The sequence below is a fragment of the Tinamus guttatus genome, unplaced genomic scaffold (genome assembly GCF_059628265.1).
Source record: "Tinamus guttatus ecotype Peru unplaced genomic scaffold, ASM5962826v1 Tinamus_guttatus_pri_ptg000213l, whole genome shotgun sequence".
NCBI classification, from domain to species: domain Eukaryota; kingdom Metazoa; phylum Chordata; class Aves; order Tinamiformes; family Tinamidae; genus Tinamus; species Tinamus guttatus.
The window spans coordinates 12,727,544-12,751,486 of record NW_028288747.1 but is presented as its reverse complement, the minus strand read 5'-3'; the positions used below and the strand labels follow the sequence as shown (position 1 = coordinate 12,751,486).

The 23,943-nt window shown below is 36.9% G+C and overlaps 2 protein-coding genes across 4 annotated transcripts in view; both read left to right on the top strand.

Annotated features, from left to right (window-relative positions):
- Positions 1 to 18,049, top strand: part of KLHL5 (kelch like family member 5) — a 47,930-nt gene extending 29,881 nt beyond the window's left edge. For both annotated transcript variants that reach the window (XM_088524780.1, XM_010219188.2), the window contains 9 exons: positions 3 to 139; positions 555 to 751; positions 7,818 to 8,030; positions 11,316 to 11,502; positions 11,876 to 12,100; positions 12,402 to 12,564; positions 14,774 to 14,986; positions 15,882 to 16,053; positions 17,837 to 18,049. In XM_088524780.1, the coding sequence (XP_088380906.1) occupies positions 3 to 139; positions 555 to 751; positions 7,818 to 8,030; positions 11,316 to 11,502; positions 11,876 to 12,100; positions 12,402 to 12,564; positions 14,774 to 14,986; positions 15,882 to 16,053; positions 17,837 to 17,893 (1,564 nt within the window). In that variant the 3' untranslated portion in view covers positions 17,894 to 18,049. The remainder of the gene's footprint in view (positions 1 to 2; positions 140 to 554; positions 752 to 7,817; positions 8,031 to 11,315; positions 11,503 to 11,875; positions 12,101 to 12,401; positions 12,565 to 14,773; positions 14,987 to 15,881; positions 16,054 to 17,836) is intronic.
- Positions 18,050 to 19,626: 1,577 nt separating this feature from the next.
- WDR19 (WD repeat domain 19) overlaps positions 19,627 to 23,943 on the top strand; it is a 37,183-nt gene continuing 32,866 nt past the window's right edge. The window contains exons 1-5 of one of the 2 annotated variants that reach the window (XM_088524778.1): positions 19,627 to 19,652; positions 20,370 to 20,461; positions 20,680 to 20,745; positions 22,709 to 22,834; positions 23,635 to 23,750. In XM_088524778.1, coding sequence (XP_088380904.1) covers positions 19,647 to 19,652; positions 20,370 to 20,461; positions 20,680 to 20,745; positions 22,709 to 22,834; positions 23,635 to 23,750 — 406 coding nt within the window. In that variant the 5' untranslated portion in view covers positions 19,627 to 19,646. Of the gene's footprint in view, positions 19,653 to 20,369; positions 20,462 to 20,679; positions 20,746 to 22,708; positions 22,835 to 23,634; positions 23,751 to 23,943 lie in introns of those variants that run through there. The other variant, XM_088524779.1, reaches the window with a different exon arrangement.

The following is a 23,943-nucleotide window of genomic DNA, read 5'->3' as shown; positions in this document are numbered from 1 at the left end:
AGATTGGTTCTTTCCTCTGTTTCCGACTACTTTGCAGCAATGTTTACTAATGATGTAAGGGAAGCAAGACAAGAAGAAATCAAGATGGAAGGTGTGGAGCCAAATGCATTGTGGGCTCTGGTTCAATATGCATATACAGGTAATTAAATTGGGAAAATTGTCTAATGATTGCCCTCCTTTGAGCATTATAATCCATTACTGAATTTCAGATGCTTTTTAAAACTATTTACATGATTTAATTCCTCATTTATTAAAAAACTGTCACCACTGCTCTTACATCCTAACCAGGTTGCCTCAGGTATTTCCTCTAATTACTTGAATATTTCAGATGTATTGTGACTGACAAAAAAAAATGTTATTAAGGTTCCAATTTCTTTCATCATCTTAGGTACTAATTTTGAAAAGGTGGTTATCTGTGCTGTGGGGATGATGTTTGCTAAACCCTATGATCTATCGTATAATCTGTAAATAATTCTGTTGCATATGAATTTTGAGAGTTTGACAATGACGAAATTGAAAATAATGTGATCTGTTCTTTTTCTTATTGTTTCTAGGTCGTCTTGAATTAAAAGAAGATAACATTGAGTGCCTGTTGTCTACAGCTTGCCTTCTTCAGCTGTCTCAGGTTGTAGAAGCATGCTGCAAATTCCTAATGAAGCAGCTTCACCCATCGAACTGCCTTGGAATCCGATCTTTTGCTGATGCGCAGGGTTGCACTGACTTGCACAAAGTGGCTCACAATTACACTATGGTATGTTCTTATTTTAAGCATCATCTACCTTTTTTAGTAAGAAAGATACAGAATGTCAGCCTGAATAAAATGCTATTTTTTTCCCTCTGGAAAACCATGAATACTTTCCAAGAAAGAACACATGTTTATTCCCATGCTGAGAAGTGGCAAAATAATGATGAAGTTGCTGGTTTAGAGCTGGAAGAAAATAGTCATGCCTTTACAGTTCTTTAGCCATAATGGGATAGTGTGATATGCTTTCAATAAAATCATTCAAAAACCAGTTCTTATTTCTGGCAATTGGAAACTACAAATGCAACAGTGGGCAAGCTGCCATCATCTAGTCCAAATTCAGATGCTTAAAAAAAAAATACTGGTCCTTTCAGTAAGGAACTGCAGAAATCAGGTTCTAAGTTGCATGCAGGGTTTGAATGTGGGTATTTGTCAGTATGGTTTTCTTATCATTAATCTGTTAGTAATGTGTAATCAGCAAGGCATCAAAGAATAGGATCTTGGACTGTCCAGTATAGGGCTAGATACAAATTTACTAGAGATACTTTTATGAGTTTGTTTAGACAAAGACTGACCTACTGATTAATTAAATCTCAGTTTTTTACTAGGTATCCTTTTTTTCCCCCTTTTTTCCCTCATCTTTTTAAAGAAATGTCTTAATTTAAAATGTCCATGTTTTCCTTGTCCAAGTAATACTTTTAGTAAAGTCAGCAGAAGAAATCAGGAGGTGTATCTCTAAGGCAAGTCAGTTCATCCACTCTTTGCAGAGGTTTACGAGGTATTTTTCTGTTTTCTTGATCAAATTTCACCTACCTGCTTGAGCTCTCGGGGCCTGAACTAGGGCAGGTAGATATTGCATATGAGACATGGGAAATAAGATGGTACTTAATTTGCTTGTATGGCATTGCATTGCTATTAAATTTTTGGCTTAGATTCAAGCAGTGTAATTTTCTGTCTTGTAATTACAATTAGAAATCTGCGGGTTGTCCTCTCACTTTCTGAATGTTTGCCGATTTAGAAACTGCAGGGGTGTAGGGTTTTTTTTTCTGTTTTGTTTTTGATTCCTGTTGTCTAAAAATAACTTAGTTTAGTATGAAAGCAGTTTAGAGTAGATCTTTTTGTGCTGTAATATCATGTTCTTTACTAATGGCTGGATCTCTGCTTTATTTGAAATTGTAATTGTGCTGAAGTTTACCAGTCAATAAATTATGTTCAGTTTGTAATTGAATATTTCTGTTCTTGACCTTCATTATTTCTCAGTCATAGCTGACTGTTTCTACTTGTGTTCTTTCCTCAAGTGAAGCAGTAAAGATGAATGTATTTTATACTTTTGTGGAATATTAGAATTAATATTGAAAGAGATTGTAATAATAGAGAGCCTCCTTCCTTTGACCAGCCTGTTGTTCTTAGAATGAGCATGTTCTGTTCTGTGTTATGTCTATTATGAACTTTATTAATGGAATAAGAAGATCAATATAGTAGCAAATGTTAGACATGTTAAAAAGTAAGTGGTAGAGATAAGTAAGTGCTATTTTGGCCTGCAACTCCTGACATTTGCAGGAGAAAGTGGTGTTAAACTTTCATAGCCATTCTGTTATGACACCTTGTCTTCCTTTTGTTCAGACCACAGGAAAATAGTTTTGTGCCTTTTGACCATTATTTACTTCAGCAGCAAATTTGTTGCTCTTAAGTCTTTGATGTGAGTAAAATATAAATTAGTTGGATTTTAAAAGCCATTTTCAAAACTAATTAGCTGTGCTAGATGAATTTTTCCCAAGGCCTCTTTTAATGTTGTATAGTTCCAACAGAGACATGAAATTGAATTTTACTAATGATGAGTAATAGAAGCGGCTTTCTTAGTTTGAAACGAATGTTGCCATAGAAACTGCATAGAAATACAGTCCAATTGAATCTTCAAGTAAAATAAAACGCCAAGTAATTTCATTTGTTTGAGCTGTCTGAAAGTAGAAAAAGTTTGAAAGTAGAAAAAGTTTAAGAGTAATAAATGTTATCTACTTGATGCTCTTTCCATTAAAAAGTATGGAGCATAAGGGTTGAGCATAATGGTTGAGCACACCTGTAGCACCTGCAAATTCTGTTAAAACCACAAATGACCTATATGCTGCAAATAATTTGAGTTTATCATGAATAGAGTGCATCTTTTAGATTATTTCTGTGTAACTTTGTCCCACTTAAAACACTGGAAGTTGATGATAATTAATGATATTTTTATATTTTAATTTACATGTATTGTTTTCTATGATTTTTTCTTTTCCTCTGAAAAAAAGAGGAAAATTTCAAGGTTGTCAAAGCAGGTCACTTCTTTGACACTGTGAATTGAATCAAGTTGAAAAATTCTTAGGATGCATTAAATTAAACATGAAATAATAAGAGGTAATGATTGTGGATGCAATGATGTATGAGGAGCTACTATGTACTTGATTTTTTTAAGAATCAAGGATGTAAAATACAGTTGGCAGAATCATGATATGTGTCTGAGTAAAGATATCTTTTATACCAAGACTATCCTGTTTGCTTTTTTGCTGGGATCATATAAGTGTGAATTTAAATATTTTAATAGACTAGCCAGAAGTGTGCCCATTCACTTGAATTCATAAAGCCTTTTCACACGGCTTTTCTTTGCATTTTTCTTGCCCTCTAACATAATGCCTAGTGGTGAACTTTAGTTGTTTTCACAGCATCAAAAGAACAATTGATAGCTTTCCTAGCTTTCCAAGGTAAAGCTTTAGCTTGCTATTTTCAGAACTTAAAATATCTGAGGGAGATAAGTATCAGCAGTTGAATTTTGAACCCTTATTTCTTATGACCAAAAAAAAAAAAAAGGAGACTTCCTAAACATAAAATGTGGTAGTGTCTGACAGTCTCTAATTAGTCAGCTTTATAATCTTTGTCACAGAGCTTTTTGTGCTTTAATGTGGAATGAAGGGTCATGCTGGTTTTCATCATAACTCTTCAGAAGTACAAGAGCAATGATCAAAATGTTACATGATTCAGATAATGCTGATTTTGTAGTTTCCATGACTTCTCAGAGTGACCAATGGCCCTTTGCAAGAAGAAAGGCTTGAAGAGGAGGCCAGTCACAGAAGCTAGGAGTTCTGCACAAGGACTGGCAGATGTGGGACCTGCTTTCTCTTGTAGAGCAGGAGTTGAGCAGAAAAATCATGATGATACGGAGTTTATAATTTGGGAGGATGAAGCAGAGAAGAATATGTTTTTTAATATACTTTTTTTTTTTTTCCTCTCAGCAGCTAGGGTAGTTTACTCTGTGGGGAGAGGGAGGTCCAGGGAAGAGTTGAAAAATTTCAGTATTTTCATCCACAAAGGGCCAGATTCAAAGGCCACGTTAATGTATAAAATAATAATTTTATATTCCTGCTCCTGAAATTGCACCCCAAAATACTGGAGGTCAGTGATGTTTGACTTTGAAAGTTCTCATTCACTTTTTTTCACCTTTGAAAACTCTCAAGCTACTTTTGGCTTTCAAGCTCTGCGGGTACAGACCTACCTGCCAGTAAAGGTCATTGCTGCCTTGATGTGATTTAAAGAGGTTCCTGGATGCTCCTCAAGCTATTTGGGAATCCAGAAACTACGTGAAGAGGAGGCAAGCTGCAGCAGGAGTACCTGAACCCAGGCTAGTGGCCACCAAGAGCCCTGGGCTGGTTCATTGCTAAGCACAGCAGCCAAAGCTGACTTAAGGGGAATGGTTGGTGTCTTATGTTCATCTTATCTTACTAGTTTCCTAGGAGGTCAGATATCTCAGCTTTAAGAAGTTCTTAGCAAATCTAGAGATAAATTGGGCAACTGAGTGATCGGCAGCAGCCAGAAGATGACAAAATTGCACTCCCTGTTTGTTCTCCTTCAGACCGGATGAGTCATGCGACTTTGGCCATTCAGTTGCCCATGTTCAGGATTTAGACAGAGCTCTGTAGTTAAGAGCTTCCTCTTGCATTTCTGGGTACAGTTCTTCTCAGCCTGTGGGGTTTTCGGTTACGCTCAGATTCAAATCCTTCTGGTAATACAAGCCTAACTATCTATCTGGATCCTGTTTTGGGAAATAAGGACTGAAAGTGAGGGTCATGGCCTGTGTGTTTTATTTGTACCTAATATTTTTTTGCCCTCTATTGAGGCCAACCCAGAACTCTGATTATGAGCATTATTCTCTGGAGCTGCTGGATGGGGTAGTGGGTGGAGCTGAGCTTTGATTTGACTGAGGGGTGCTATTATGGGTGGCTTTAGCTAGTGCATAAACCCAGGCCAAGGTCCTTGAGCTAAGGTGGGGGGAGGGAACTTTAAAAAAAAAAAAAAAAAAAAAAAACTTTTATGACCAGAAAACAGGGAGGGGTACAGATCATTTGTTCTCTGAAATATCCTATTCTTCCACAGAGAATTCCCATAAGAAGAAGCAAAGCAAAGTCTAATGAGGAGGTTAAGAATGATAGGAGATGCACTGGCTCCTCCTTTTTGTCTTCAGAATCCCTATCTGTAGAGGAAGAGGAACGGTTGGATTCTGATTATAAAAGTTCCCAGACCTAGGCCTGTCTGGTTCTGTTCCCACCGGAATGCTTTGATACTGTGCTCAAAAGGAGTCTCTGCTCTAAAAATAGAATGGGATCAAGAGGAAGTTAAATTTGTTCCCATCAGAAAGCAATTGTCTGGAAAAAAACAAGAAGGAAAATGGGGCTTTTTTTTTTTAAACATACTACAGCTGTTGAAGAGATTAAATCCTATTGAGGAAAAAAAAAAAAAAAACTTTCTGGAGAAGATTCCTGAATGACTCATGCAAGATCATCTCATCATTACCTTCAGAGACAAAGAAAACTTTCCATCCAGGTGCTTTCCCTTTCCTCTCCCTGTGAGCTGGAGAGAAAATATGAAAGGTTTAAGGTAGTAAGTGCTGGGTTTTCTCTTTCTCAGTGTGCACAGAAAGAGTGCTCAGCAGAAATAAATGCACAACGTGAGCTTTTAATTGTTCTATGATAGACTCAACTAAAAAGAACAGTGAAAACAACTCAGTAAAATTTGAATTTCTTTTAACTGCATGTTTGAGCCCCGGAAATAATTTTGATTGTTCTTCAACTTTAATTTTGCTCCTAAGCATTCAATGACAGAGTATTAGAGGAGAGGGGAGGAAAAAAAAAAAAAAAAGGCATGGCTGGTGCTTTTGCAATTGATACGGACTTTTCACTGTTTCTAATTCCTGTGTTTGCTCATTGTCTGAACTTCCATTTTGTAATACAGAGATAAAGAGGAAAAGACAATTCTATTTTCTTTCTAATCTGTTATGGCTTTCACTTGAAAAGATTATGTCTGTAGCCAAGTTGGATCCCTTTTCAGATGTTAAACCTAAATTTTTCTTTTTGTATTCAGGAACATGCAGTTACGTCCACAGGTAACACTTTCAATTGATTCCCTGTGTTCAACTCCACAGTTATCTCTGGAGTTACAACACATGTAAAATGGACTGTTTTGCTAGTTACTGTTTTTTTTTCCTCTTTGCTCAGCATTCTTTAGTTTCTTAGTATTTTGAAGATACTGAAGTACCTAACTTTGAATGAAATGATTAGACTAATAAAGAGGTATTACCTGTTTGCTTTGTCATCAGTGTCCTGTGCATATGAAATGTCACATTGTGTATGTTTCTGTTGCTGTTTTATATTCAGAATTTGTACCTGTTTTGCAGTGCAGGTTCTGCTTCCGCTCCGAGGCTTCTTATTTTCATTGGTGTTTTCTTTTTATTTTAGTTTTTTTTTTTTTTATTTTGAAATCATATTTTTTCCAGTATGTAGCTGCTTCTAACTTACTGATTTTTCATTAATGTGCAATTCTGTTTTGATATTGTTAAAGAAAATACTGTTTGATTCAGTTAGACCTCTTCTGTGGATCTAATGCCCTTCATCCTCCAGGTGTTTTGGGGGTATGTGTTGCTGAACAGCAAAACCAACATTCAGTTCATCTATCTAGCAATCAACACTGTATTTACTCTATTGAATGCAATACTAATTTATTACCATAAAGTTACTTTGAACCTGGAGGATGAGTCAATTGTTTTTTAGCTGCCAAAGCGTAAGAACATGCAGCTTCATAAATTGCTTTTACTTTTCTTTCCTTTGCTGCCTTGTAAAAGTGCATGGGGAAAGAGGCTAGACATGATTTCACCCTTTTGTGTTACATTCCTAAAAATCATTTAGGTTTCTCACCATAAGCTCAGAGTGCTTATCATGTTTCTGTATACTTTTCTGATATTTTTGTCAGAGTTCATGAAAGTCCCTACAGAATATTCCACAAGTCCTGGTATTTTGAAGTAACGTGATATAAATGTCAGAAATGTTGTGTATATATTGTGATTTTTTCTGACTTTGAAGTAAGGATTTATTGCTGGAAATGACAGAATGAAAATTTGAAGATGGAATCCTATCAAAATAAGTCTCGCTAATAAAGCAAAGTGTGTGCAATATTGTGGATCCTTTGTATCTTTTGTTGCCCTGTCAGTTTATCAGACCAGCTCTATAAAACCTATAAAATAGTAAAATAAACTTAAAAGAACCTGCTAAATGTCAAAATGAAATTGTTAGTGTTGTTTATTTCCTCTGGAAACCTAAAATATTGTATTTTAGTATAGTAGCAATGAAAACTTACTACAACTACTAAGCATATTTGTATGCTGTGCTCTTTTATTGGCAAAGCATCTTACATTGTATTCTCTATATTATATATCAAGTGCAAACAATTCTATTCTTTAAACCATAATTTGGAAAGAATTTATTCCAATTGCAGTGCTTACATGAACAACCCCACAACCCATTGCTCATGCAGTTCCATGCACTTCTCCCCCAGTTCTTTTAGCACATCTGCTTGTGGGGTCATGTGATTAAACAGAGCTGGGAAATGATCAGGATTAAAAATAACTCTGTGCAGATTTTTCTCTCTTAGGTCGTTTTACTGGCACAACTGAGAGTATCATGAAGGAGGGACGAGTGGGAAGGATGCAATAGGGGCTCCATAACACTATCTACAAATTATGTCATTGTATTAAAAACACTTTTCCTTTTTTCAGGAAAATTTCATGGAAGTAATTAGAAACCAGGAATTCCTATTATTGCCAGCCACTGAAATTGCAAAGCTTTTAGCAAGTGATGATATGAATATTCCTAATGAAGAAACTATATTGAATGCACTACTTACATGGGTCCGACATGATCTGGAACAGAGAAGGAAAGATCTCAGTAAACTCCTGGCTTACATTAGACTGCCTCTGCTTGCTCCACAGGTAGATCATTCTGTTCCTTTCTAGTTTATGCCATGGTTATTGTGGGCATGCATCCTATATCTGGTTATACACGTTGCACGTGGCAAATGGCAAGAGCTGCATTCAAGATCTGGCATTGGTCAGGACACAAGAGCTGCTAGGAAGATTTCCTGTCTTTGAGATTAGGAAATACAGTTTGAAGAAATTGATATATATATATATATCATATATATATATATATATATTTTCCCTTTCATAAGTCTTGGTAAAGCATCTTCAGGTACTTTTTGCACTTACCAATCAATCAGTAGTTTTTGTCCTTCCTGGGCAGTTCCATGTGTTCCTGGGGAAGACAGGAGCTCAGCTGGTGTTTAGATAATACCTGTGAGTAACAGTTTTTGTAGTCCTGTGGAACGGCTGGTCTTGATAGTCATGTGTAATATGGTGTTTGTCATGTGACAGCAGCCACTTAACCTAAGTTTGATTTCCCGATTTCCTTGTTCTAGCTTTCCTTGCTGGACCTTCACTACTAATATGTAACATTTAAATAAAGTCAAAGAACTTTGAATTAGTTTTCAGTTTGTAAAGTAAGATTTACCTATATTAAATGAGAAAAAAAAGGGCTTTTTATGAAACCTGAATAATAAGTAGACTTCATTCTGGAGTTTCCTGCATTCATAGTCATAAATGACACATGCAGCATTCTGTTCATTGCCACAAATCCTGTATCTTCTTGCTGACTAGAAGGGTTCACTAGCATTTCAGTATTAGTTTTTATATACTGATTATTCTATATGCTACAGCAGGATTTTCTCCTTTGAGATCCTGATTTTGGAACTTGCTTCTTCTAGAAATACAGTATAGTTTAACTCTGTCAACCTGCAGGAAATCTCTATTTTGCCCAGCATTTAGTTAGTTGGTAATTAAGTATAAAATTCTGTAAGCACTTCATTATTCCCTTTATTTTAATTGACTGTAATTGAAACATTTTAGAAACTGAAAGAACAGAATTTATCCGAGAAATATGTAATGAAGTTAAATTAGCTCATTCAACAACTTACTAGGAAAATACCAAATTGAAACAGAAATGCAATGTTGTATTTATTACTTTAATTTTCTATGCCTTCTCCAAATATATCTAGAATTTCTGTACTTGTGTTTTCCTTTTGTCTTTTTGTTGCTTCCTTTAATAAATGAAAGTGTTAAAGCTGTGATAATGTACCAATTAGTAATTGAGTTGAAGTGCTCAAAACAGTCTCAACATGTTTTAGAATTATGTTTTCCTTCATGACCGCATGACATTAAGCAATGTGAAAGCAACCACAGGATAATGAAAAGGTTTCCGATTTTATGGTTGGAGGGTCAAAGCTATTGAGAGAAATGAGGTCATAAAATTGAACAACTTGCTGAAATCAATAATGGTGTAAGGAGATATGTAAGGAATATTACACTTTAAAAAAAAATGGGAAATGCTATGAAACAGGCAGAAAAATATAACAAATCGTTGTTTTTTTATCTTTTTTTGCATGTCTTTGCACATAATGTTTTATTTTGTGTAATAGCACTTCATCTCCTTGTTAATGCCAGAAGCATCCTAAATCTCCGATAAAATGGCAATTAATCCATCTCTGATAAACAGATGAAAAGGATGATAAAGCAGTTCATAAGTTACAAGATGGGTTCGGTTTCATTTTAGTCAGAAAGTACTTAGTACGAATAGTTTAATCAGCACTAATAGTACTACTTAATTTAATTTAGTGCTTGCATCTGATTTTACTTTTGTTCTTCATCAGGTTTCCAAAGCGTACAACTTCATGCTAATGTGTCATTGGTAAATGTTCACTTATAAATGTTTTTAGTTCAAGCTGCTACATAAATAATCAAAAATAGCAAATATGATAAAGTCCAGTTGAGGATAGTAGTCATTCACTGATTCTCAAAACTGAATATAAGTTTATGGCATTACATGCTGACAGTGCGGTCATTGCTGTGAGTTTACTGTTTTGTAATCCTGAAGTGGCACTTCGAAATGGTCAAAGCAATAAGTGGTGCTTTGTGTCAAGAGAAAAACTAATGAGAAGTACTGAAAGCACTTAGGTTCCCACTGGTAGCATCAATAACATTTTAAATATGGTATTTTAAATAGACGCAAAATATTAACCAATTATAGAAGTATTGAAAAAGCCAGGCCGAGTTTCCTTGAAAGTCTTTACTGAAGGATTCTGTGTTTTTTTTTATTTATTTATTCTCTTTATATCTGTTAATTCTATTTTCTGTCATTGTTTCTATATATGTGCCTGACACAGAGATGTCAGGCAGGGCAGCAGATAATTATCTGCGTGTCGTGTAGAGTCATGGGTGTGATCTTGGCAGACCTGAAGACCTGAAGCAGTTTTCAGCCAAGCTGTACACACTACAGTAGTGCAGGCAGCTATTTCATCATCAATTTATTTAGTAATCCTGATGCTTAATGTCCCAGCATTTTTGTACTTGTTACTGGTAGGCAGCCAATGCTCACAATGTACTTGAATTTTGTGATGGCAAGTGTGAGGTGTTTGCCTCTTTCTAGTTGTTCTCTTAACAGTCCAAGTCCCACTCTGGGACATTCCAGTCCAATGTAGTCTTTCTAATGATATCAGCTGGGACAATTATCCTGATGTTTCTCCTACAGTCAGACAAATGCAGAATACAAAAGCTCCCAGAATCTTTTCATTTAAAAAGCATTAATAGCGGTCTTTATTCAGCTTGTATTTTATTTAAAACAATTTTAAATTTTGCATTTACTCAAATTCACTAGCATTTATGATCTTATATGTCCAAAGGTATGTAATAATTGATATTATACTGCTGATCATTGACAGAGTCAAAAATAGGATCTATTATTAAAACCTGCAGCCTGTTCATGAAGTGTCTCTTATAGGCATCTGGGTTAGGATCAGACAGGTTGAACTGAGCTACATATCTGGATTTGGGTTCTCCTTTTAAGCATGTTTGCAATGGCAGTGGAACCTTAGGAGATTCCGTTTTCTTTTTTTTTTGGAGTATTACGAGTCAATTAGCCATTAAATTATGGCCTTCTCTCTCCATCTCCCCTGCCCCACCTTTATTTTTTTATGGGTAATGTTTTGTTCATTTAATTTATTACTAGTTGGTCTTTACACTTACTCATATGACTTTTTGAAATACAGATATTATATACATATATAAATTAGTACTTTTTTTGGATATTTTCTTGTGTTTTTTTTTTTTTTGTTCTTGTGGCTCATAGCAGTTCAGCTTCTTTAATTTTCTTTTCTTTTTCCACAGTTTCTGGCAGATATGGAAAATAATGCACTCTTTAGGGATGACATTGAATGTCAAAAACTCATTATGGAAGCTATGAAGTACCATCTGTTGCCAGAGAGACGACCTATGTTACAAAGTCCTCGCACCAAACCTAGAAAATCTACAGTGGGAGTGTTGTTTGCAGTTGGAGGAATGGATGCAACAAAAGGTATTGATTTAGATAATGAATAGCTGATGAGATTTTTTTTAAAAAACAAATTTTGATGTGTCTTTATTTATATGAAAAGGAAGCAATATGGAAGAGAATCACACAAAATACAAATATGTGCATGTATAGAAGCAAAAAAAATTTTTTTTGACTGATTGCTAGAGGGTTCTGTCAGAGCTACTTTTTTTTTTTTTCTCCAGAAATTTCTATACTGTAAATATAATGATAGTTAAAAGCAATCTGGCATTCATACCTATAGAATTAAGATTGTGCTGAAGGGACCTATGGGATCATTCTATTTTACGCTAAAACAAAAACTATCCCAATAATTCAGAGCAAAATTTTTTTGTAACTTACATGTGTTATCAATCAGGAGCTACGAGCATTGAAAAGTACGAACTTCGTACCAATATGTGGACCCCTGTAGCAAACATGAATGGACGAAGATTGCAGTTTGGCGTCGCAGTGTTAGATGATAAATTGTATGTTGTTGGTGGTAGAGATGGACTGAAAACGCTGAATACTGTAGAGTGCTACAACCCTAGGACAAAAACTTGGAGTGTAATGCCGCCTATGTCCACACATCGTCATGGTCTTGGTATGTAGAGTTAAGAGGTTAGCTATTTTCAAATTAGTTTAAAAAAATAAATATTTTTTAGGGAAAATATTGACTTTCTTTTAAATTCTGCCCAGTTGTTTAACTGTTTTTCCCTTTCGGACTATATCCACCATCAGCAGCTAAAATGAAGTTCAGGATTTATTTGCTTTAAAAAAAAAATGTTTTTAATGTGTGCTGGGCTGGGGCTAGGAGAGTGTGATATTTTTCTTTTTTTCTTCCCCCTTATCTAGATGTTATTCCTATGTTCTTCATATCCATATGTTATTCCTATTTTTTTAAGGAGTAGCTGTATTGGAAGGTCCCATGTATGCCGTAGGAGGACACGATGGCTGGAGCTATCTAAATACAGTGGAAAGATGGGACCCCCAGGCTCGTCAGTGGAACTTTGTGGCTAGCATGTCAACCCCAAGGAGCACAGTTGGGGTAGCAATATTAAATGGAAAGTATGTGAAGACAACTTCTGTTTCCTTTTTCATTATTTTAATGGAATTGGATAAATATCCTACATTACTGTATTTTGCTTGACAGCAATAGTTTGTGTTTATAAAAGAGATACTGTACTTAGCCCAGTGTCATAGAGCCCCTTAGTATCCCTTTTGAGAAGCCATCTACTCAGGGAGTTATTGAGGACATTAAAACAGCATCAGTATAGGAAGGACCCTGCTTGTAACCAGCTGGCAGATGGCCTTTGTACTGCTGATCACAGTCTTTTGAATCTAGTAGTCCATCTAGTTTTCCACCAGCCTGTAGTCCACTTACCTAAGCTATTAGTATTATTGTAGCCGTGGCAGAATATTTACACCATCTCGCTTCAGGAATCTAACTATGGCAGTCAAACCTATTCTAAAATACCAACCCTCAGGCTCTAGACCACCATTTTCCACTTCCTGCTCAGGGATCCTCTGTGGCAGTTGCTAAACCTCCCTTGAGCTGTTTGGGTATTGTCAGCTGACAAAAAGCTTTGTTTGTTTGTTTTTAAATGCATCTACAAAGGGTCCTATGAGATCTGGAGAAGTGCAGGAATGAGTGGGAATGCTGGCCTGGGTGAGAAATGTGAACAAGCAGCAAGCAGAATGGCTTTGGCTGCTGTGGACCTGCAGACTCAGATGCCTAAGTTAGGTCCTACATGTATATGTTATGACATATAATATTCAATAGGGAGATATAAATCACGAGAATTAGAGCCTCACGTTTCTCTGTTGTTATAGAAGGACTCTTAACTTAGGCAGTAACACTAGAGACCTATAGCTGAGAAGCCCAAGTGCTTCTCTGAAAATACATATGAAGTGATTGCATTGCAGCTGTGGGACTAGTAATTCTGCATTTTCTAGTGATGTTCTGTCTGTAACTTGGTATCTTTCAGGTGATTTGCTCAAAATCTCCATATATAGAAATGAAAATATCCTTTTCCACATCATGAATGCTAAATCACCGCAATCAAAAATCTGTCATGTTTTAGGGGGCTGAGAGGTTTATTTAAATGTAGTTTTGTACAAAGAGTTGGTTTTTAGTCATAAACTTTTTGGAACTGCAACACAGTTTTTCAAGATACTTCAGTACATTCCTTACCTTAAACATGGATACTTCCATAAAATGTCTTTTTTTTTTTTGTTCAAGAGGATATTAAAACTATTGAGAGCTATTGTCATACATATTTACAACAGGTTTTCATTCAAGTTGGATAATTAAAAATCAATAAAAAAGTATTTCTCACACTGAGGACATCTTGAATACTGCTTCATCATATACAGTAACTAATGAATAATTGATTATTTATCTATACTATAATCTGCCTCAGGTTCTGCAGGGAGTTCATTAATGATATTTCGTATCATCTCTCAAGCTAGACTTGATTTCTGATGTGTCTTCTTTTTAAAGGGCTTTCTGCATTACCTTTCAAAATAAGTGTACAGCGTTTCTGCTTGTAAGTGTATAATGCTCATAAACATCAAAATAACTGTCCAAAATTGATCAAGTTCATTTATCTGATTATTATTAAAGATCCCTGAGTTATGCAGTGCTACTAACTCCAGTCTTCCTTCTACCCTTATTTTAAAAACAAACAAACAAAGAAATTCCGTTATTACAAAAGCCACCATTTTTTAATGCTAAAACTGAGCAAACTAGGCCACCTAGTGGATGTGAGGGAATTATCTAAAGCTACCATTTATAAACTGAAGCAGTCCAAGTCCATTAAAATTGACATAGGACCGAATTTTTACATGCATGAATCCATTATTGAATTTGTACCACTATGATCCCACTAGAAATGGATCTTTGATTGTCAAATCACTTAGCAGAGATTTTCAAAATTACCTATATGTGTAATTTGGATCATAAATGTTGTTATAATCAATAATTTATTCTTACTCTGTTAACTGTGACAACAGGAAAATCCTGAAGTAAAATCTTACTTTCTGTCTCAGTTTTAGGAACAGAAAATTCTATTGAAATATGAACACCTTCCAAACTTCTTTTTAACAAATTTAAGTAATTAATAAAATCAATAAATTCAAGTCCTTCATACATGACTTGAAACTTATGTCCTGTACAAAAAAAAATGGTGCTGTGCAAATATTTTCATGGCAGTGTTTCAGTGAGCAGGCAGTATTTCTAATATTAATACTTTTTTTCCTGTTGCTAACTTCGTAGACTTTATGCAGTTGGTGGTCGAGATGGAAGTTCTTGTCTCAAGTCGGTAGAATGTTTTGATCCTCATACGAACAAATGGACCCTGTGTGCTCAAATGTCCAAGAGAAGAGGCGGTGTAGGTGTAACGACGTGGAACGGGTTCCTCTATGCCATAGGTGGACATGATGCTCCCGCATCAAACTTGACATCCAGGCTCTCAGACTGTGTAGAAAGGTAATATCCTGCTGAAGAGGGATCCTGCTAATAACTCTAATAATGCTAGCATGTAGATTGATTTACAGAAAGAGCCGTTGAGTAGAAAATCAATTAGAAGAGCCATACTATTGTTTGTGTTAGCAGAATACACCTGTACATAAAAGTATACTGTATAGTCATGATATGTTTAATGACACCAGAACAGAGCACTTAAAAATATTTCTAATGCACTTAATCTAGAAAAATGATTTTGTTTTCTCAAATTCTCATTGAACAAATGGTAATTTTTGAGAAGAACATGGAACGGAAGTTCTCTCACAGGTTTCAGTATCAGTTCATAATATAACTATTAATTGAGTTAATGATCGAACTTTGTGGACTTCTAAATATCGTATCCTTTCCTGTATACCACAATGACTCCAGGAAACTCATATGTAATTTAAGTATTCTGAAATTGCAATGTATTTATATGAAGTTACTATGAGGTGTTTGGAGAGGGCCTTTTTTGAAAATGGTAATCTTTTTGGTAAGTGAATCTTTAGTACCACACTCGAACAGCCTCTGCTTTAATAGTTATCTCTTAAAAAGAAAGCATTTGTCTCAGCTATCCTCCAGCAGCAGAACCGTTTCTGGAATGGTGTGGCTAACCATGCAGCAAGAAATGCAGTAAGGGCATGTGCACGCATATGAATATATTAATGTATGTAAAGCAGCACAAAGGAAATATGTAGCTAATACTGACTGTGTTACCAGATGACTAAGTAAACACTTTCAAGAATGTATTTGAGGGGAAAAAAAAAATCCTTTTCAATTAATGTACCAAATAGTACCTTTACGTACTGCCTTGAGAAAGTCAATTTAAGTACATTTTCCACTGAATTTCAGCATCAGTTTAATAAAAATTATCTTTTAGGTATGATCCAAAAACAGATATGTGGACTGCTGTGGCCTCTATGAGCATTAGCAGAGATGCAGTGGGAGTCTGTCTTCTTGGTGACAAGCTGTATGCAGTTGGAGGATATGATGGGCAAACATACCTTAATACAGTGGAATCCTACGATCCCCAGACCAATGAGTGGACACAGGTACAGTTTCTGATCAAACTCTACACTGTTATTTATTTTACTGTTATTTTAAGTTATTTTAAGTATCTCCGTACAAAGAGAAAACTTACTCTTCCTTTAAGAAACACTTTTCTATCAGATTGTATTAATCTTCTATATTTTTCTTTACACACTCTCCAGATTTAATCTGCCATCTCAAGATGATTCACCTTCAGTAGACAGTTTTTAAATCTTAATAAAATGTCATTGTTTCTTTGGCAAGAGTATATCACTTGAGCAATGTTGTGTATATACTGTTAACAGAATGTATAGATGTTTGACAAACTGTCATAGAGAGTTCTCTTTACATGACTTCCTATTCTGAAGGCAAATGATAAATGGAGATGAGTTTTAGCCTCCAGTATGTGTTTCAGCAAGTTTATCAATTTCTTCAAGATTTTGGTCACTTGCTAATAAGTAATTCCTTCCTGATGTTCTGTTAACTTTCTGGAAGTCTGGAATTTTGATTGGATATGAAGAACTCCATTTTATTTTTCTTTCACTTATGGTAGACCTTGGTGATGTCTTGGTCCTGTATGCCTGAAGATTTGCCACATTCTCACTGTACTACCAGTAGGTTTTTGAAGGGTGGTTTTTATTGTAGTAGGTTTTATTGTGGTTTTTTTTGTTGTTGTTGTCTGGATTCCCTTCCAACAACATGAGCTGAATTTGGTATCTAATGGGAAAGCCATTTCAATCAGTGGTAACACATTTTTTTACTGTCAATAAAAACAGCATTTCTGGTCACAGTGATTTTCTGCAAGGATAATAATGCAGTTCAGACTTTGGCTGATCTTTCTTAGATTTCTTTAAGATTGGTTTTAAAATCCATACAAAGATTTTACTTGAAAGGATGTCAAAATTCCACTTAAGTCAAGAAATGTATATATGCACCCCTCCATGTCCACTCCCTAAGCCACGTATCTCTGGTGCTAATCTCTTGCATTCTCTGGATGCAGGCATGCTAGGTCTTTTTGCTTTGTCTGAAAACATGCTGTGACACAGCCAAGAAGGGAATCTCTTGCACAAATTAGAGCTCATTCCAGCAACAGCAGCTGCCCAAGCAGCAGCAGCAGCTTTCCTGTGGCAGAGGGGCCCGCTGCAGCTGGGACGGCACAGCTGGCACTCAGTTGAAGCCTTTTGCTCCCGCTGAAGCAGAGTACTGCCCGTGAAAGAACTGCTCTTCAGCTTTTATTTTCAAAGGGCCTCTTGCAATGCGGGCCAATGTCTATGTTGATGCAGTATGTGCGGATATACATACGGAAGGAGATAACGTGAGTTACTCATCTGTAAGTTCCTATTCAAGAAGTGTTGGCACTATGTAAGTTCACCGGATACCTAACAATCTTTGTCTCAAAGTCTCTGTTATTTTTGGGATTCTCTGTCTCAGATGAAAAGAAACAGTTTTGCCAGTCAGTTGTCTGACTGTCTAGGTCAGTTATCAAGTGTGGTAAGTAATTCACAAGAAAGGATTCTTTTCCCTGTAATACCAAGTAGTTGAAGTCAGTAATAAGAATTGTTGGGTTTTGCTGTTGACTTCAAGAAGTGTAATCCTATCATAAATTCCTCTTCCTTTTCTGAAGGTTTTTATACTGAATTTTGTCTCAAGTTAACTTTTTAAGTGAAGTTACAGAGTATGTGGATGATACTGCCGCTTTACTACTGCTGTACAACTATTATTACATTTGTTAACCATGGTCAATTTTAGAAAAAATACTTAGACTACCTTTATCTAACTTTTTTTTTCCCTTTATTTTGCTTGTAGGTTGCACCGTTGTGCTTAGGAAGAGCTGGAGCATGTGTTGTAACTGTGAAACTTTAAATTATTTTCTCTATGAAGGTGACATTCTCCTCTGTAGACTCAGCTGATTTCTTTTTTTACCTCAAGCAAATTAACATTGCACCAATGGACATTAGATTCAGGATATCCACCACAGAGCGAAACGTTCAATCTTAGCTCGCATATCTACGGTGTTCTTATGGACCAATATCAAGCACTTTAAAAGAAAAAGAAAAAAATCTTTGTTACCCATGTGTGAAAAGAATTCTATTTGTAAGTAAATCAGCTGCGACCTGCTAGCTGCCATCAGAGGACTTCTGTTTAGAAAATAATACGAAAATGAGTGAACTCTGCTCTAAAAGAATCGAATGTTACAGGCCTTGATCCCTGAAGCATGCATGGGAGTTATGCTATTAATGGATATAGTTCCCTGATTTGAGTGAAGCAAGTTACAGATTGGAACCCATATATTTATTTTGCCTCTAATAAACATGTTTTGCTATAGGTATCTGAGCTATTACAATGCAGGCTGACAAACCAATGCAAACCATTGTAAATGGCAGGTGTAATGCTTGCCTTGGAAATGAAGGTGTGTATTTGGTGAATCTTTTGCACTTTTTCAGCATTCCTAGTTTAGTAAACTTTTTATTTAACCAAAGCCTTATTTTAAATATGTCTTATTACGCTAACAGTAATCTGCTGTTTAATAGCTTCTGCATATTTTTTTGGCATCCAGTGTACTTTTTGGATTTTTAAGGATTTTGCATAAGATGCAGAACATTGTAGCTTTTTCTCTACTTAATCTGATTGTTATATTTTCTTTGTCATTTTTAAGGAAGTGAGAGTTCTAAGTTGAAAGAATTCTGAAGTGTGACTAAAAGTTAACCTCTGCAGTTTAATAGGAGCACTTTGGGATTTTGTAAGCATTCCATTACGCCTACACTAAGGATCTACTTTGATACTCTTTAATTATGTTTTACATGAGGCTTTGCACTAATTTTAAAAGTATAATTTTATATGATGAAATAATTAATAGTGTAAGGAGCCCAGCACCTTGCAGGAGAGCAAGTGTGCCTCACAGGATTAAAACAGATTATTTACATTATTTAACAGTTATTTAAATTTTTTTCAGATACTTTGTAATTTGCCTTTTTTTGATTGCTCTGCTATGTTACACAGAATTGCTTGAACATTCCGTATGTTCTCCAAAAGTCTTTTTGTATTTGCTTTTCTGTGCCTTGTTTCTGATGCTTTTGAAACAGGAGGTAATACATTTATTTGTAATGGAGACTTTGAAGATGTGCGCTCACTGAATGTTTCTGAAGAGTACGTCCAAAACGTGTGCTGCCCAAAATCTTTGTACACTTGTAATTTTAAATTTGTGTGTTAATGCTCTCGGTGAACTATTTATTGTTTCAAAAGAAATTACTGAGCAGTAAAACTTTGTGATGAAACCTGCACTGTTTGGAACTAAATACAGTTAAACACGCGCTGGATGGCCTCGCTCCTGTGTTTTCTCTCCAGTCTCGCACACGCGGTGGCAGCTCCCAGCGCTGCTGCCTCGGGCGCGCCCCGCCCCGCCCGTTCTGTTCTAACGGAACGGTAACGGCCCCTAGCACGCGCCTGCGCCGCGGGACGTCACGAGCGTGGCCCCGCCCCCGTCGCTACGGTTGGCTCTGCGCTCCCACCGCCCCGCCCCTGTCTCCGAGGTGACCGCGACGCCACGCGCGGGCGCGGGGGGGCGGTGGGCGGGGCGCATGCGCACACGCGGCGCTGCCTGCGAGCGGGGGGCGCGATGAAGGTGAGCGGACGGGGACGGGGCGGGAGGGCCGCGGCGTCGAGCGGGGCCTGGCGGCGGCCATTGCCGCCTGCGGCGAGCAAAGGAGGGCGGCGCGGCAGCAATAACGCGGCCTGCGCACTCCGCCGCCCTGGGCCCGCCTGCTGGTGGGAGGCCGGAAAGGAGCCGCTGCGGCCTGGCCTTCCCACCTGCCCCGCCGGGCCGCCCCTTCCCGCGGCGCTTCCCGAGGCCCTGAGGTGCCTGCAGAGGCCGCGGCCGCCCCGCTGGGGCCACCAGGGCTGGGTCCTAGTGCGGATACCACCGGGAGCCGGAGCTCGCCAGCGCTCCCGGGGCGCCTGCGGGCAAATCAGCGTTCACTTAACAAGGGTTTCATTAAACGGGTTCCGAGTCACTGCTTGGTGCTATCTGTGTTGTGGTCATTGGACATGAAGGGGAGAGTCTCCTGCAATGTCTCAGCTCTGGTGTATGTGACTATAGGGAGAAAAAATGTAATCTTGTCACAGTAGTTCTCAGTGCAAGCACTCGGCAATGGAAACATCAGAATTTTCCTCCACAAACCAAAAAAACTTTCTGTGTAATTTTGGCACTTTGGTTCATTATTGTAACACAGATATTTTTTTTCCCATAGAACTGATAATTGTTAACATGTGTTAGTAGATGTAATATTGTTATATGCTTATGATATTGAAATGTATAATTTCCCTCCTTTTTGTCCCCCAGCAAGTATTCACTCTATTAGAAAAAACTTGGGCTGGTTCCCCTGTGCAGTTTGCTTGGCAGAAAACCTTGGGAAATTTCCTTGCTGTAACAGGGTAAGATCACAAATATATATCCCTACAAAGTACTGAGAGTAGCGGGGAGAAAACATGTGAACAATGCACAATATTTATCAATTCCCTATTAATGTAAATATATTAAATTCTAGAGCTGCCTTACTGTAATATAAAAGTTCATTGTGGGTTAAAAGGTTTATTAACCCATTATTTGTAGATGAACAGAAGGAATCATCCTTTATGCTAATCTTTTTTAGAGGTGATCGCACTGTGAAAATTTTTGATCGTCATGCTCAGAAGAGAAATGAAATTAACTTACCAGGGTAGGTACTAACATGGGTTTGAAATGTATACTTTAAAAATGCTATTGTCTTGTGGAGTGCCTATACAATGTGAGAGGTTTATAGGAAGGGATACTGCTTCTGACTAATACAACTAGAAAAGAAGACCAGCATATGAGCATGAGTGGAATGTGAGACAAGATGTGTTCCTGAAACAAAAGGCAAATTCATAATAAGCTATCAAGAATAGAAGCTATCAAGGAAGTTTTGAAAATTCAGTTTTCTCCTTGTATGCAAGAAATGAAACATTAAATTCTGTGTGTTTATTAAAAAAAATGAAAAAACGCTAAATCTAAACTTCTACTAAAGCTTTAAATCCTTTATTTTCAAGTCCAACTTTCATTTCCAGAGTCTCATTTAGGTGTCCCTATATCACTGTTAGCTTTAAGCCAAAATCATTTGTAGAAATCCATTTTGGGAATCATGGTGTTTGCCACCTTAAACTGGACTAACAGACCTGATTCTTCTGGTCTTTACCAACTGTGCTTGTGTCCTACTGATCTCTGCATTTTGCTGTAGCGTTTCATTGAGCTTTTTCATGTGTGGGCTGTGTCAGTCTGCTGCCTTTTCCCAAGGAACATCTCATGAAAAGGGCTGTATCAAACTCCTGCTATGCTCAGGAACGTTGGCAAAAAGATTGGGAAAAAATACTCCCTGTGCTTCCATTTGCTGCCTCTGACGTAGCTGACCCACTGGCGCTATCCATGGCCCAGCTCATTTTGTGCGTATTGGCCATAATAAGGAGCATGTTCCATATGTTGGCTCTGCCCACCAAAATGCCCTAGGGGAATAAGGCTGTCAGGCAGGTGGTGTCAGGGGTGAGTCATGTGAAGACCTTGAGCTTGGGGGTCCTCCATCGTTACAGGGATTGGTGCAGGTGGAGGGAAGCCCTGTTCATTTAAGAAGTGACTTGGGCTTCCCCTTGTGTGCTTGGTTTCCAGCTCTGTGTGCTGAGCAGCCTGAACAAGGCTTGAAGGGTCTGGCTCCTGCAGCCTTCCAGATTACTGATGCTTGGTATTTCTGAAAGCCTACCCAACAATTCTAAGGTCCTTCACTATTAAACTCGCTCAATTTGTGCTATTAATCAGATAATACTTAAGCACACAGAGTTCTGCAGCAGGAAATGATTACCAGAAAACCTTTGTTTTCTCTATTGTCTTCAAACCCTCCCATGACCCTCAATTTAGGTAAAAGTCACTGTAGCTATAAACCTGTTGCATTTCTCTCTTCTCTTGCTTTTACATAAATCAGTTGTGTTTTAGGCCTTGTGCCATTAGCACTTTTCAATGGGAATTTCACAGTTCTCCCGCTCTAACCTGAGCCTTCTACCTGTGATACAGCTGTCGTTACCCAATACAAATGTGATTCTTTCCTTCAGATGTCTGTGCTTTTTGATCTGAAAATATGGATTTATTTATCTAGGAAGAAAAGAATATGTTATAGACTTTATTTTGCAGCATATACTGCCCCCAAAATATTTTGTAGAGCATGTTGGGCATTCATGCATCTGTTTGCTCTTGTGTTAATTCTGGGAAATATTTGTGAACAGTTTTTTTTTTTTTTTTTTTTTTTTTTTGCTTCTGCACAGGTTTCTTATCCATGTTCATTAGCTTTTGGAGCTAGCAGAGCAATATTTCCAATACAGAGCAGCCTCTGACAAAATAGAGCCTTACAGGGCTTTTTGTGTGTTTCAAATTCTAGAACCTAGATAGCAATCCTCTGTTTATGGCCTTCTTTTCGGCTTCTACTGTTTAGATGAGATTTACGTAAGAATGGGGTTGTAATGTGGTGTAAAATATGTTTTCCATATAAATCTACAGTCTGTTATGCGTTTTTGTGGGAGAGAGAAAGAAGGACTTCAAATGTGTATAGTTCTGGTTGTTGTTGTTGTATACTTCTAAACATTTTAACATTGTTAGTGAAGCTGCTTTTTTTTTTCTTTCAGTAACTGTGTTGCAATGGACTGGGATAAGGATGGAGATACTTTAGCAATAATCACAGACAAATCTAGTACCATTTATCTGTGGGATGCCAACACAAATAAAACAAGCCAGCTAGACAGTGGCATGAGGTGAGAAAGTGTTTTTAAAAGTATGTGCTTGAAGAGTTAGACCATTATGACCTGTCATTCTGGATGCTATCTTTTAAAACAACTTTAATACAAACAAGTATTTTTGTGGAAAAAGTCCAAATTCCTGTCAAAAAAAAAGCACAAACAAAATCCCCAGCATGCAAAACAATTATTGGAAGTCATTTCATATGTTAATTAATGCCCCAAATTTGGTTTGGATTGTTATTGTATGCGTACAAAGAGGATTAAAAAGATATGAGATATGTTGATGGAAATAAGTATGCATAGAAGAAGCCTTAGGAGGCTTTTTAAAATGTAATCTGTAGTGTTGTGTTATTCAGTGTACCCTCAAATTGTTCTTTCTAAGTTTCCCTACTACATTGGCTAATTTGTCAAGGAATTAGAAGATCAATTAACTTGAAATTGGTTGAATTCGTAGAATTATTTAAGTACAAAGAAGAATTCAAAAAAGCAACTGAAACTTATCACTTATCTACCTTATCAGTGTTTTTTTAAGAACTATTGTTATCAGCCAAATTACCCATGATTATATGTTGACTCTTATGGATACATTTTCATTTGTATAAGTCTTATTACATTAACTCATACACCTGTTTATTGCTTTCACTGTTACATGCAAACTTAAATAAATCTGCTACTTGTTGCAGAGACAATTTAGTTTTAAAGTTCTGCTTAATGTATGGTGTCATAAAACTTTAGAACAAATATGCAGAATATTTTGTGTGCAAGCTCATGAATGGAATCTCTGCTGTGCAAAGTAAGAATTTTCTGTATTTTAGGGATACAATGTCTGTCTTATTATGGTCTCGAGTTGGAACTTTGCTTGCTGTTGGAACGACTAAGGGAAACTTGCTTATATATAACCGCCAAACTTCCCGCAAGATTCCTGTTCTTGGTACGTACTTCATTGAAATTAAGCTTTCACATTTGTAGGAAAGTAGAATTTTGCTAATACACTTAGACATCTTTTTGTTTTGTGTGTGAATATGCAACTCAAAATGTGCTTATGTTCAACTTGCTGCTTCTGTCTTGTCCTTGTTATGATATTTTTATAGTCTATTTTGTTAAAAAAGATGGTATGTACCTGG